The following is a 15786-nucleotide window of genomic DNA, read 5'->3' on the forward strand; positions in this document are numbered from 1 at the left end:
AAAGAATGCATCACAAACAAGCTAATAAAATAAAAATTAAAACTTTGACTAATCTAAAAGAAAGTCAAGAAAAGAGTGGGAAAATAGTATTAAACAGACAGTTCAAATATGAAACTAATAAAACTGGATATAAATACAAATATATCAGTAATTGCATTAAATGTAAATAAACTAAACAGTCAAGTTAACACCAAAGACTGAGACTTTCAGCTAAAAAAATTTAGTAAGGTGCATTCTACCCTGTTCATCTTGCTAAACACCTAAAAACCTAGAAAAATATTCATATATAAAGCATCTATCCACACCCTTGACTTTCTCTCAAGAACATCCTTTCCTACAGTGAAACTAATTATAGCATCTTTTGTAATCTTGATAGCCCCCAAATATCCCAAATCATCAAGTCTAGTTCCTTTTTGCTTAACAGTTCTTCCTCCAATCTATCATTTAATATTCATATTTTATTGTAAGCAGGAAAAAGAAACCAGGCCACATCTCCAATCCTCTGCTTGAAATCACCTCAGAGAAAAACACAAGTCCATCACTGACAAATCTGCTTTCCATATAACTACAGGACAAAATCCAGCTAAGCTTTCTGCTACTATATACCAGAGATGTTCCCTCCCCTACTTTCCAGTAACACATTTCTCATTTCCATCTGAGTCTTCACCAGAAGCACCTTTAACACCCGTATTCCTGTCAACCATCTGTTTAAAATAACGAGATATTCTATAAAACAATATAGTTTTTTTCCTACTGTGCTCCTCACTAAGTTCTCTAGCAGAGTTAACAACAATATTTCTATTATCGGTCTGTTCAAGGAAATCTAGGCTCTTGCTATTATACACTTCAAATTTTTTACAGTTTTTATTCATTACCAAATTCCAAAGTCTTTGGACATTTTGGGGTATTTGTTACAGCATCATCCATGTCCAGGTGCCAAACTCTGTAATGGTGTTCTATTGCTGCTGCAACAAATTACTGCAAACTTAAAACAACACAAATTTATTATCTGGATCTTCCTATCACATCCAGTAAGAAAAGGTGGGATGATTAAAGTAGAAAGAATGTCTTAAAATTTCTGAGTAAAAATGACTTACATCTAGAATTAGCTATGAAATTACTGAGGGTCAAATAAAAATACTTTTAGACATGCAAGGTCTCAAAAAACCTAATTCTCATACAATACTTTCTGGATAATATTCTCTAAAAATGAAAGCACGAATCAAGAAAGAGCCAAAAAACAAGAGATCCAATACTTGAGAAACATGAAAGGAATTCCTAGCAGCATGCCAAAGGAAGACCCCCAAGTCAGTGCATGAGAATCAAATAGAGAGCAACTTTGGTAATGTCAAGAACTCCAAGGGAAGTTTCTTTCAACTGCTGAAATAAAGAGCCTGTATTCTGGAGCCAAATCGCTTGGGTTTTACTCCTGGTTTCACCACTTACTAGCAGTGCAACCCAGAGCAATTTGCTTAACTTCTCTGTGGACCTACTTCCTTCTCTGTAAAATGAGGGTAATGATTATAGATACCTCAAAAGGGATGTGATTAAATCAGTTGAGAGAAAGAGTGTGTGTTTACAATGCATAGCATACAGTAAGCACTATATGAATATTTATGATTGGTGTTAACTGTCATTACCTAATATATTTTAACATATTGTAAAGATATTTATATTGCACTCATTTCACATGCTAGCAAGGCTATGCTCAAAATCTTTCAAGCTAGGTTTCAGCAGTTCATGAACCAAGAACTTCCAGATGTACAAGCTGGGTTTAGAAAAGGCAGGGGAACCAGAGTCCAAATTGCCAGCATTCACTGGATCATGGAGAAAGCAAGGGAATTCCAAAAAATATCTACTTCTGATCTACACTAAACCCTTTGATTATGTAGATCACAACAAACTGTGGAAAATTCTTAAAGACGTGGGAATACCAGATCACCTTATCTACATACAGAAATCTGTATGTAGATCAGGAAGCAGTCATTAGAACCAGACATAGAACAACTGATTGATTCAAAATTGGGAAAGGAATACGACAAGGCTATGTTCACCCTGTGTGTATAACTTATATGCAGAGTACATCATGAGAAACGCTGGGCTGGAAGAAGCACAAGCTGGAATCAACACTGCTGGGAGAATTATCAACAACCCCAGATATGCAGATGATACCACTCTAATGGCAGAAAGTAAAGAGGACTAAAGAACCTCTTGATGAAATTGAAAGAGATCGAAAAAGCTGGCTTGAAACTCAACATCAAAACAGCTAAAATCATGGCATCTGGTCCCATCACTTCACGACAAATAGAAGGGGAAAAAGTGGAAATAAGGACAGATTTTATTTTCTTGGGCTCCAAAATCACTGTGGACAATGACTGCAGCCATGAAATTACAAGACACTTGCTCCTTGGAAGGAAAGCTATGACCAACCTAGACAGCATATTAAAAAGCAAAGACATCACTTTGCCAACAACGGTCCTTTAGTCAAAGCTATGGTTTTTCCAGTAGTCATGGACAGATGGGAGAGTTGAACTGTAAAGAAGAGGGAGTGCCAAAGAACTGATGCTTTCAAATTGTAGAGCTGGAGAAGACTCTTCAGAGTCCCTTTGACTGAAAGGTAATCAAACCAGTCAGTCCTGAAGGAAATCAACCCTGAATATTCATTGGAAGAACTGATACTGAAGTTCCAATACTTTGGCCACCTGATGCAGAGATGACTCACTGGAAAAGACCCTGATGCTGGAAAGATTGAGGGCAGGAGGAGAAGCAGTCAACAGAGGATGAGATGATTAGCTAGCATCACCAACTCAATGGACATGAATTTGAGCCAACTCTGGGAAATAGTGAAGGACAGAGGAGACTGGTGTGCTGCAGTCCATGGGGTTACAAAAAGTCGGATATGACTTACTGACTGAAAAACAATGGCAACAAAACACCTAACCTTCTGAAAGTGTTCCACAAAATTACAGTTGTAGGAAAACTTCCAAACTCATTCTCTGATGCCACCATCACCCTGTGATCAATATCAGACAAAGATACCACAAAAAAAAAAGAAAATCACAGGCCAATATCAATGATGAATGTTAGAGGCATAAATCCTCAACACAATACTAACAATCCAAGTCCAACAATACATTAAAAAGATCATTCACTATGATCAAGTGGGATTCATGTACGGATGCAAGGATTTTTCAATATCTGCAAATCAATCGATGTGACACACAAACTGAAGAATAAAAACCATATGATTATCTCAGTAGATGCAGAAAGACAAAATTCAGCACCCTTTTATGATAAAAACTCTCCAGAAAGTGGGCATGGGGGGAACATTCCTCAACATAATAAAGGCCATATATGACAAATCTACTGCTTAACATCATACTCAATGTTGAAATGCTGAAAGCTTTTTCTCTAAGATCAGGAATAAGACAAGGATGTTTGCTCTCACCACTATTATTCAGCATAGTTCTGGATGTCCTAGTTACAGCAATCAGAGAAGAAAAAGAAACAAATGGAATCCAAATAGAAAATGAAGAAGTTAAACTGTCACTGTTTGCAAATGACATGATACTACTCATAGAAGACCCTAAGGACACTACTACAAAACTATTAAATCTCATCAGTGAATCTAGTAAAGTTGCAGGTAACACAATGAATACACACAAAAAAAAACTGTTGCATTTCTATACAATAACATCAAAAGATCAGAAAGAGAAATTCAAGAAACAATTCCATTTACCATCATATCAAAAGGATAAACTACCTATGAATAAACCTAGCTAAGGAGACTAAAGACCTATACTCTGAAAATTATAAGGTGTAGATGAAGGAAACTGAAGAAGACACAAACAGATGAAAAGATATATCATGTTCGTGGACTGGAAAAATTAATATTGTCAAAATGAATATACTATCCAAAGCAATCTACAGATACAATGCAATCCTGATCAAATGACCGATGGCATTTTTCACAGAACTACAGCTTTCCCAGTGGCTCAGACGGTAAAGAATCTGCTTGTAATGCAGGAAACCTGGGTTCGATCCCTGAATTGGGAAGATCCCCAGGTGCAAGGAGTGCAACCCTCGCCAGTGTTCTTGCCTGGAGAATCCCCATGGACAGACGAGCCTGGTGGGTACAGTCCATGGTGTTGCAAAGAGTCAGACATGACTGAACAACTAAGCACAGCACAGCACAGAACAAAAAAAATCTCAAAATCTGTATGGAGACACAAAAGACGTTGAATAGCCAAGCAATCTTAAGAAAGGAAAATGAAGCTGGAGGAATCAGACTTCCTGACAAAAGTAGAAATATAGATCAATGGAACTGAATACAAAGCCCAGAAGTAAATTCATACACCCTTGGTCAGTTAATCTATGACAAGGGAGGCAAGAAAATACAATGTTGGACAGACAGTCTTGACAACAAATGGTGCTGGGGGAACTAGACAGCTACCTGTTAAAAAAAAAAAAAATCATTCTTTAATACCATACACAAAAATAACCTCAAAATGGATTAAAGACCTAAACCAGACACTATAACACTCCTAGAGGAAAACATAAGCAGTACAATCTTCAACATAAATGTAGCAATATCTTTTTTATCTGTCTCCCCAAATAATGGAAATAAAAACAAAAATGCACAAATGGGGCCTACTTAAAAGATTTTGCACAGCAAAGAAAACAAAAAACAGAATGAAAAGAAACCCCACAGATTGGGATAAAATGTTTGCAAATGATGTAACTGACATGGGATTAGTCTCCAAACTTTACAAACAGCTCATGAGGTTTAACATAATCAAAACAAACAACTCACTCAAAAAAATGGGCAGAAGACCTAAATAGACATTACTTCAAAGAAGACATACAGATGACCAAGAGGCACATGAAAAGATGCTCAACATCGCTAATTACTATAGAAATGTAAATCAAAACTACAATGAGATATCATTCATACCAGTCAACGTGGCTATCATCAAAAAAAATCCACAAAGAATAAATGCTGGAGAGAGTGTGGAGCTAAGGGAACCCTCCTACAATGTCGGTGGGAATGCAAATTGGCATAGCCACTATGGAGAACAATATGCTGGCTTCTCTAAAAACCTAAAAGTACAGCTACCATATGACTTTGCAATCCCATCCCTGGGCAGATTCCTGAAGAAAATCATGGTCCAAAAGGATATATGCACCCCCAGAGTTTGTTTCAGTGCTGTTTACAATAGCTAAGACATGGAAGCAACCTAAATGTCCATCTACAGAGGAATGGAGAAAGAAAATATGGTATATATATACAATGGAATATTACTCGGCCATTAAAAAGAATGAAATAATGCCATTTGCAGCAACATGGATGAACCTAGAGATTGTCATACTTAGTGAAGTAAGTTAGACAGAGAAGGATAAATAGTGTACGATACCCCTTCTAAGCAGAATCTAAAAAGAAACTGGTACACACGAACTTATTTACAAAACGGAAACAGACTCACAGACTTAAGAGAACAAACCTAGATGCCGGGGCGGGGTGGGACGGGGGAAAGAATACAGGGAAGGAATAGTTAGGAAGTTTGTGATTGACATATACACACTGCTATATTTAAAATGGATAACCAACAAGGTCCTACTGTATAGCACAAGGAAGTCTGCTCAATGTTGTGTTGCAGCCAGGATGGGAGCAGAGTTTGGGGGAGAATGCATACATGTATATGTACAACTGAGTCCCTTTGCCGTCCACCTGAAACTATCACATCATTGTTAACTGGCTATACTTCAATATAAAATATAAAGTAAAAAAAATCTATCAAAAATTTTCTCAAACATCAAGAACCAGGAAGTAGTTATTATAGATGAAATAAATTACTTTTTAACAATATAAAGCAAGTATTTCATTTCCATTATTGCTGTATCTTTCATGAAGATCAGAGACAATTTTGTGGTTCAAAGTTCATAACTGTTAAGTCACACAACTCACATATACCTATAATCCAAGCTTGACTTGGGGCTGATAGTCTCTTTTTACTGTCTTTGATCTTAGTTTTTATTTATTTACACTTGTCCATTCACTATATGGGTTAATAGATACCTTGTAAAACTCACTGAAAAGTAAAGAAATAAATAAACGAACAAATAAGAACTTACCAGGGACTTGGTCATTTCTGGCTCTTCTGGGAAAGGGGCAGAGATCTGAGAAAACAGATTGACAGAGGGACACGAGAGAAGGAAATGTGTCAATGTCATTTACTGTCCATGAACCTGACCCAAAAACTTATTTGTAGAACCGTATCACAAAAAAATCATCCTGTACTATACAAAGATTTAATTGCAGGAGTTTTACCACAGCATGGATAATACCAAAAAAAAGAAAAAGAAAATTAGAAACATCTTGATGCCCAGTAATTATGAACAACTTAAATACTTTACGGGGCATCCATAGGATACAATATTATGTAAATTTAAAGTACTATAGAAAAATAAAATGGTAAGTAAAAATAAAAAGATGTACCAAACAGTATGAGTCTATTTTCATTGAATAATATGTGTGTATGTACACATGAACACATACATGAATGCATTCATGCACACAGAGAAAATCATCTGGAAGGAAATATACTAATATGTTAACAGATACAACATTTGGATGATGGGAAAATTATAGGTAATTTTCGGTATAGACCATCTGGTGATGTCCATGTGTAGAGTCTTCTCTTGTGTTGTTGGAAGAGGGTGTTTGCTAAGACCAGTGTGTTCTCTTGGCAAAACACTATTAGCCTTTGCCCTGCTTTGTTCTGTGCTCCAAGGACAAATTTGCCTGTTACTCCAGGTAATTTTTGACTTCCTTCTTTTGCATTCCAGTCCACTATAATGAAAAGGGCATCTTTTTTGGGTGTTAGGTCTAGAAGGTCTTGTAGGTCTTCATAGAAGCATTCAACTTCAGCTTCTTTAGCATTACTGGTCGGGGCATAGACTTGGATTACTGTGGTATTGAATGGTTTGCCTTGGAAATGAAGAGAGATCATTCTGTTGTTTTTGAGTTTGCATCCAAGTACCGCATTTCAGACTCTTTTGTTGACGATAATGGCTACTCCATTTCTTCTAAGGGATTCTTGCCCACAGTAGTAGATATAATGGTCATCTGAGTTAAATTCACCCATTCCAATTCATTTTAGTTTGCTGATTCCTAGAATGTCGAATATCACTCTTGCCATTTCCTGTTTGACCACTTCCAATTTGCCTTGATTCATGGACCTAACAACATTCCAGATTTCTATGCAATATTGCTCTTTACAGCATCGGACTTCAGTTCCATCACCAGTCACATCCACAACTGGGTGCTGTTTTTGCTTTGGCTCTGTCTCTTCATTGTTTCTGGAGTTATTTCTCTACTGACCCAGTAACATATTGGGCACCTACCGACCTGGGGAGTTCATCTTTCAGTGTCCTATCTTTTTGCCTTTTCATACTGTTCATGAGGTTCTCAAGGCAAGAATACTGAAGTGGTTTGCCATTCCCTTCTCTAGTGGACCACGTTTTGTCAGAACTCTCCTCCATGACCCGTCCATCTTGGGTGGCCCTACATGGCATGCCTCATAGTTTCATTGAGTTAGACAAGGCTGTGGTCCTTGTGATCAGATTGGTTAGTTTTCATCCCCATCCCTGGCACTCAATTCCTCACTCCCACACCTAAACTTTATTTTCCAACTGCCAATCACTGCACACTGACCTCACCCCAGCCGCCATTACTCACAGATCAGAATCACTGGTTCCCATGTTCTACTGCTCACAGGCTCCCCCTGAGGCAGGAGATAGATGGGCTCCAGGTTAGATATTTACAGCCAGCCTCCTATTCACACTTCCAGATAGAAATAACAACAGGAACAAGTTAAATACCTGCACTTTGCCTCCAGTGGATACTTTAAGATAGCAGTCCTGGCCATGGCAGAGAGCTGAGCCCTGCTCAGATAAAGAGACCACATATTTCTCATTCTTGAGGTGAAGGATACCTCCCTAACTATACATATACAGAAAGTTTCCTCAGCAGTCAAAAAGGGAGGGAGCACCACCCCATAAGAGGTGGTGTCAACCTTCCCATAGGTTGCTGCACTGGAACCCACCTTGGCAAAAAGATGTGCACACATATGAGGGAGGACCTAGGTCAGGTCAGTTATGAGGGAAAAAAGTGAGATAACTGGCCAAAGGCAAACAAAAATCTAGAACTGCCCTATGTAAAAGATTTAACTGTCTATTTACTGTGCTCCTCCTCACTAGTAGGGATGCCCACACTCTTTCTCTCCAGGCATGTATCTCTACCTTGCTATGTCTTAACTAAACAAACTCTACCACATGTTATGCTGTGTCTCTAATAATAAACTTTATACTGGTTTTTGTTTTGTTTTTTACAGTTTTTGCCTCCTTAAAACATTTTTGCTTTCAAATAGGGCAAAAGCCAGGGAAACTTTGCTTCTGGCTCTTGCTGGAGGAGTGGATAGGATTCCTGGTTTTCACCCAGGTTCAATTCTAGGGCAGGGAACAAAGATCTCACTTCAAGCCACCATTGTTCTCTCTACAAGATCATAATCATTCATTCTATAGTCCCTGATCACAGAGCCTCCAATAACTGTACCCCATGGTCCTGACTCGACATCAATCAATCCCATGTGCTGAAAAGGAAAAACTCCTCCTGTGTGTTTTTCTTCTATTCTCACACCATCTACTTAGAGTCTTAGCATTATTCACACAGGTTAGGGGCTCAGTCCTATAAGACTGTCCCCACCCCAAATTCAGATGCCAACCACAAGTTCAGGTTCTTACTTGTGTTTCTGACCAACTGGCTACAATTAGATGTTCCCATGAGGTTCCCTCATATTACACTAATTTTCTAGAGTAGTTCATAGAACTCAAGAAAATATTTTACTTATTAGATTACCAATTTATTATAAGAGAATATAATTCAGAAACAGCCAGGTAGAAGAGATGGATATGCAAGATATGTCAGGAGTGCATTGCTCTCCCAGAATCTCCACATGTTCAATCTAGAAACTCTCCAAACTCCATTCTTTTGAGTTTTTGTGAAGACTTCACTATGTACAGATGACTGATTAAATAACTAACCATTGGTGATTCAACTTCCTACTCAACTTCAAGCTCTAAAACTTTAAGAACTTGCTTGCTTTCCCTGGCAAACAGCCCCCATTGAGTGATTCACTAGGGGCTTTCCAAACATCATTTCATTAAAATAAACTCAGAGGTGTTTCAAAGGAACTTATTATTTATAACAACAACAACAAAAACCTCACTAATTTCACCTTTATCCCTCTGGTGCTATGTCAAGAGACAGAAATAAAAGAGCCCCTTATAACTCTTATCACTTAGGAAATTAGGTGTTAGGAGCTTTGTGCTGGGGACTGTGGATGAAAATCAAAATACATATTTATTATATCACAATCCCGCATGCACCAATAACTGGCATCCACACCTTTATTACTACTGTTGACTGAAAAACAATTCTCACCCTAAAAGATGAGGATTATTTTTATTCAGTAGACTTACTGAGGACTTAAGTCCAGGATACAGCCCCTCAGACAGCTAAAAGGGACTGTTCTGAAGAGATAAGGGAGGAGCCAGAGTAAATGGGAGCTTTTGCAACAAAACAAACACCAAGTATTTGGAATATCAAAAGATTCAGTTCAGTTCAGTCGCTCAGTCATGAACAACTCTTTGCAACCCCATGAATCACAGCACGCCAGGCCTCCCTGTCCATCACCAACTCCTGGAGTTCACTCAAACTCATGTCCATCGAGTCGGTGATGCCATCCAGCCATCTCATCCTCTGTCGTCCCCTTCTCCTCCTGCCCTCAATCCCTCCCAGCATCAGGGTCTTTTCCAATGAGTCAGCTCTTCGCATGAGGTGGCCAAAGTATTGGAGTTTCAGCTTTAGCATCAGTCCTTCCAGTACTGTCTGTCAACTGAAGAAAATCCAGGCATCTCAAGTTAATGAATTTAGCATTTTTCTATATATGGGACAATGCAAGACTTTGCATTCATTAGAAATCATTCCTTTGATGAGCACTGTAACAATCTGGGACCAATATCTTATTTTTCTCCATTCTGAACTCCCCTAAAGGTGAACAATTGGGGGTAGCAGCAGTGGCTGATGGCTTGATGGTCACAACCTCTTTTGTTTACTGAAATGGCAGGCCACATTCTTTGTCCACACTACTCACCATACATCTCCATTGGTAATCCCAAGTCTCCAGTTCCAGACAGGACTGCACCTTAGCGGGCCGTGAAAAAATCACCCAAGGACTCCTCTCACTATCCACACACAGTAGACCTATACCGTTAGTTTTCCTAACAAATTTACATACACACACAAACTATTGGGAACTCAATCAGTGAACAAATCTATGAATATTCCTGAATTTTAAAGATAAATTTTAAAATCTAAAACACATCCAAATCTAAAGTGCAAGTGAATGAACAGATTATTTACAGAGAAAGAATTAAAAAAATCAAGATGCCTTATCTGCAGTAATGAACGCTAAGTGACATCAGAAGTAGCATCTAAAGGATGACTTCTTTGTTAGGGCCAAAGACATTTTCAAAAATGAAAGCACTTACAAAGTATCTCTTACCATTATCTGAGGAAAAAACCCCACAAAAGTATTCCAAATAAATGTAAAATAAATCAGGTGAGAAATAGCAAACAGAAATATATTTTTCAGCAATAACTTTTGTAAGATAGATAATTATTAAAAAGGACAATGATGATGATATGATAAGAATGTAATCAAAGGGAAAAGTAATAACATTATCATATGAAAACATTTCAGGAAAAAAACAGAAGTTATCTGGGGTGTAGAATGGAAACAATGAACAAAAATTTCATCATTCCAATGAAAAAGGAAAAGAAAAGCAGAAAACAGTGAGTTAAAATAAATAGTAAACATTAAAATGGAAGGTATAAAATTGGGTAAATCATTATTACACTAAATTGAAAAGGTAAAATTATCTATTGACAGACTAGATTATAGGTTAGATTTGGAAAAACCAAAGTGTATCTATTGCAAGCAGTAGATTTAAACAATGAGAGCAATAGAAATACAAAATAAGGCCCTGGGCAAAGATAAATCATCCAAATGAAAGTGAAAGCTGGGATAGCAATATAAATATCAAAATGAAATTCAAGGTTGAAATTGCTTTTCACTGAAAAGACAGATCCTATAATAATAGCATCCAATACATTTTTAAAAATACAAAATGCATTAACCATTAGATTTATGCATGCCTTTCCCCCATATACATGCAAACAAAACTAGTAAAAAAAAGCACATAGAACTACAAAGTGAATTATTAGTAAAAAATTATTACTGCAACTCTGGAAATATGATGAATCAAGTAGACCAAAAATAAGAAAAGAAAGACTTGAAAAATACCAACAAGCTATATTTAATATACATTAGGAAAGGTTTATACCACACACACAGAAAATGTGCTTTCTCTTATATCCATTGAGCAAAGTTCACTGTAACTTGTGTAGCTTGCCTTCAAGTCACAAAGAGAAAGAGAAATAACACACATATATAGAAATATATAATGCTTGTCTGTATATATAGAAATAACACACATATATAGAATCTAGAAAAATGGCTCTGAAGAATTTATTTACAAGGTAGCAATGGAGACACAGACATAGAGAACAGACTTACGGACATGGGGAGAGGGGAGGAGAAGGGGAGATGTATGGAAAGAGTAACATGGAAACTTACATTACCATGTTTAAAATAGATAGCCAATGGGAATTTGCTATATGGCTCAGGAAACTCGAACAGGGGTTCTGTATCAACCTAGAGTGGTGGGATGGGGAGGGAGATAGGAGGGAGTTTCAAAAGGGAGGGGATATATGTTTACCTATAGCTGATTCATGTTGAGGTGTGGCAGAAAATAACAAAATTCTGTAAAGCAATTATCCTTCAATAAAAAAAAATTTTTTTTAAGAAAAAGCTTGATAAATTGTTAAAAGTTGAGACTTTGCAGTCTACAGTCTATGAAAATACAATATAATTAAAAATAAACAAAACATAGCAATAATTCAGGAATAAAGAAACTCAACTCAGGATCAAAGTGGAACATCAAACTGAAATTATACATTTCAAAAATAAAGATGCATATAAAAGAAATATCATACCCCTAAATGTATCCAGTATGGGAAAGAATGACAGTTACATAAAATGGGGGAAAATGGGGGAGTGGGGAGAAAACATTTTTTAAAAAGATAAAATTAATATAAAAATAGTAGAGAGTATAAACATAATGAATACTTCAAAATGACCGATAAAATAAATCTTGAGATTCCTGATAATTAAACAAAGGAAGAAAAATGATACATAAATAACTAGGAATGACAATGTAGCTCCTAACCGGGATACAAAGCACATAACAATATATTTTTAAATCTCTAGCAAAGTGTACCATGAAGAAAACTTTCACATATTGAGGCACGGAGAAGTCGTTTTGGCTTACACATGGTTCAGACTGAACTTTGTGTGAACACACACAGCACATCTTTTTTAACCATTAAGGTGTTTGGAAGATAAGAATAAGTAACTCCCTTCTTATAGCATCCCCTTAACAGGAATCATGGTCCTGCAGTCTCACTGTAAAAGTATTAAATCTAGCTGCTTTAAAACGTTGAAGGAATGTATCCCTGTCGTGTTTGATATATGATCTTTGTTCTGATAAGTTTATAAGACTAAGCTGAAAACCATACTCCAACCCAGCAATTCCTCAGAGCCTCCTAGCTGTCTCCTGGGCTACAGTCCCCAGTTTGGCTCAAATAATACTAACAAAACTCTTTTCTACTCCTATTATGATTATTTATTGTTTATTTCCATCAATAATTTTTTAAAAATCAGAAATAGAAATAGCCTAGTAAGCAGAAAAAAAGAGAGGATATTAATGACCATCTACCATCTCTCCCCTTCAGATCCTTCATTTCTCAGGTCCCACAGTTACCCTCCCCCCACAGAATCCAGGAACCTGCCCACCGATCCAACAACAAAGATCCCACAGATCCCATCACTCCGCCTGGAGTTCCACCATCCACTATCAGTCCCACCCCATGTCTCCAGGAATTCACCATTACAGACCCCACCAATCCTGCCGGAAGCCACCATCAAGACCACACCGACCTCTATTATTCCATCCACTGACCGCCTCCCCATTGTTCATCACGGACATCAGCGACACTTTTCACTAAATCCCCACCCCAATGCTCCCTGCACTCACCAGCCCCTCACCCATGCTCTTTCCAGACAGTGGTCATTTAGATGTCGCAGTGGTAAAGAATCTGCCTGCCAATGCAGAAGGTGCAAGAGGCATTGGTTGGATCCCTGGGTGGCAAAGATCCCCTAGAGAAGGAAATGGCAACGCGCTCCAGAAAATTCCATGGACAGAGGAGCCTGGAGGGCTACAATCCAAGGGGTCGCAAAGAATCGGACACGACTGAGCGACGGAGCGCCCGCGAGAGAGCGCGCGCGCGCGCGCGCGCGCACACACACACACACACACACACACACACACAGTCACAGGAAATACAACTCCACCTACTTCCTTTTTCTGGATTCCCTCCTTGCCCTTGTGGAATTTCTTAGGCTCCGACTCCATATGCCCATGCTCAACAGTGGCTTCTCTGCGGAAATTTGCCAGTATTCAACATGGCGCTCTCCTGAACTCTGCTGCTGCTGCTGCTGCTGCTGCTGCTAAGTCGCTTCAGTCGTGTCCGACTCTGCTCTTCTCTAAATGATTTAAATTTGATTCAATATGGCGGCGCCCATGTAGTCACTCAGTCCTGTGGGCGGCCATGTTGAAATGAGGTAGACTTGTGTAGTAAAGAGCTGCTAAGTCACTTCAGTCGTGTCCGACTCTGTGCGACCCCATAGGCGGCAGCCCACCAGGCTCCCCCGTCCCTGGGATTCTCCAGGCAAGAACACTGGAGTGGGTTGCCATTTCCTTCTCCAATGCATGAAAGTGAAAAGGGAAAGTGAAGTTGCTCAGTCATGTCTGACTCTTAATGACCCCATGGACTGCAGCCTACCAGGCTCCTCCGTCCATGGGATTTTCCAGGCAAGAGTACTGGAGTGGGTTGCCATTGCCTTCTCCGTAGTAAAAAGCTGTCAGGAGGAATGGGGGAAACGAGGGATGTATCCTGGAATTAAGCCAGGAACAACCAGAGCTGATCACACAAAGCAGCCCCAGGCATCTTCCCTATTCCTGTGGAATTGAAGCACCTCAAACAATAATATCTAAGCAGCAATTATTAAGCACTCCATCCCCAAGTAGCAGAATAAATATTCTGTCCAAGCATCTAGGGAGCATTTACCAGGGGATACCATAATCTGTGGGCTTCCCTGGTGGCGTCAGTGGTAAAGAACCTGCCTGCCAATGCAGGAGACACAATGAGATGTGGGTTTGAAAAGAACATGAATGAGAGACCTGTAACCTAATTGGCTTTGGACTTGAACAGCAATAATGGAACCTAGAAGATAAAAGAGCAATACATTAAAAATTTGTGGGAAAATTATTTCCACTTGGAACTGTTATACTATACAAAATTATTAATTATGTGTTGGTATAGAATACCAACATTTTCAGACGTGCATGGTCTCAAAGTAATTGCTCTCCTATTCATACTTTTCTTAGGAAACTACTGGCGAAAGAAACGTGAAATCAAAATAGCAGGATCCAGCAAAAAATCACAGATGTGCAGGAGTTCTAGAGAGCTTTCATTACAGATCTGAACAGCTCAGAATAAATATCTTCGAGAATATGACACTGTCAAAATCAGTGTTACTGTGAATGCATTAGGAATTTATGAGGGGAAAAAAGACCTTTGAAGGTAGTATGAAGAGGTTGGAAAAAAGTATTGTTTCAGAGCACGTTACACTAGTTTCTCCCAGATACATATCCTCACACACATACATTTTCAATAAGTAGGCAAGAAGAAAAGCAAGCCAAGAAAAGCAATTCAAGCAGAGGGGCATGTATATATACACAAACTAGCAATAAACATGTCTTTGTACAGGATGATTAGCATTCTGATCCTACTGGATTTGATTTAGGACATGCCTGAATGGTCTGGTGGTTTCCCCCATTTTCTTCAATTTAAGTCTGATTTTGCAATAAGGATTTCATGATCTGAGCCACAGTCATCTCCTGGTCTTGTTTTTGCTGACTGTATAGAGTTTCTCTGTCTTTGGCTGCAAATAATATAATTAATCTGATTTCAGTGTTGGCCATCTGGTGATGTCCATGTGTAGAGTCTTCTCTTGTGCTATTGGAAGAGGGTTTTTGCTAAGATCAGTGTGTTCTTTTGGTAAAACTCTATTAGCCTTTCCCCTACTTCACTCTGTACTCCAAGGCCAAATTTGCCTGTTACTCCAGGTATTTCTTGACTTCCTACTTTTGCATCTCAGTCCCCTATAATGAAAAGGGCATCTTTTTTGGGTGTTAGGTCTAGAAGGTCTTGTAGGTCTTCATAGCACCGTTCAACTTCAGCTTCTTCAGCATTACAGATCAGGGCAGAGACTTGGATTACCGTGATATTAAATGGTTTGCCTTGGAACTGAACAGAGATCATTCTGTCATTTTTGAGATTGCATCCAAGTATTGCATTTCAGACTCTCTTGTTGACAATGATGGCTACTCCATTTCTTCTAAGGGATTCCTGCCCACATTAGTAGATATAATGGTCATCTGAGTTAAATTCACCCATTCCAGTCCATTTTAGTTCGCTGA

The 15786-nt window shown here is 38.5% G+C and overlaps 1 protein-coding gene across 5 annotated transcripts in view; it reads right to left on the minus strand.

Moving 5' to 3' along the window:
• The window catches only part of ZNF484 (zinc finger protein 484), a 29949-nt gene extending 15685 nt beyond the window's left edge, over positions 1–14264 (minus strand). For 2 of the 5 annotated variants that reach the window (XM_055579045.1, XM_055579043.1), the window contains exons 1-2: positions 13279–13535; positions 6133–6177 (exon numbers count right to left, since the gene is read on the minus strand). Coding sequence is in view for 3 of the 5 variants with exons in the window: in XM_055579043.1 (XP_055435018.1) it covers positions 6133–6177; positions 13279–13293 (60 nt within the window). In the remaining 2 variants the exon portion in view is untranslated. Of the gene's footprint in view, positions 1–6132; positions 6178–10214; positions 10539–13278; positions 13536–13599 lie in introns of those variants that run through there. The other 3 variants (XM_055579042.1, XM_055579046.1, XM_055579044.1) reach the window with 3 other exon arrangements.
• Between the last annotated feature and the right edge of the window lie 1522 nt (positions 14265–15786).

This window comes from Bubalus kerabau, chromosome 4 (assembly GCF_029407905.1).
Source record: "Bubalus kerabau isolate K-KA32 ecotype Philippines breed swamp buffalo chromosome 4, PCC_UOA_SB_1v2, whole genome shotgun sequence".
In the NCBI taxonomy this organism is placed as follows: Eukaryota; Metazoa; Chordata; class Mammalia; order Artiodactyla; family Bovidae; genus Bubalus; species Bubalus kerabau.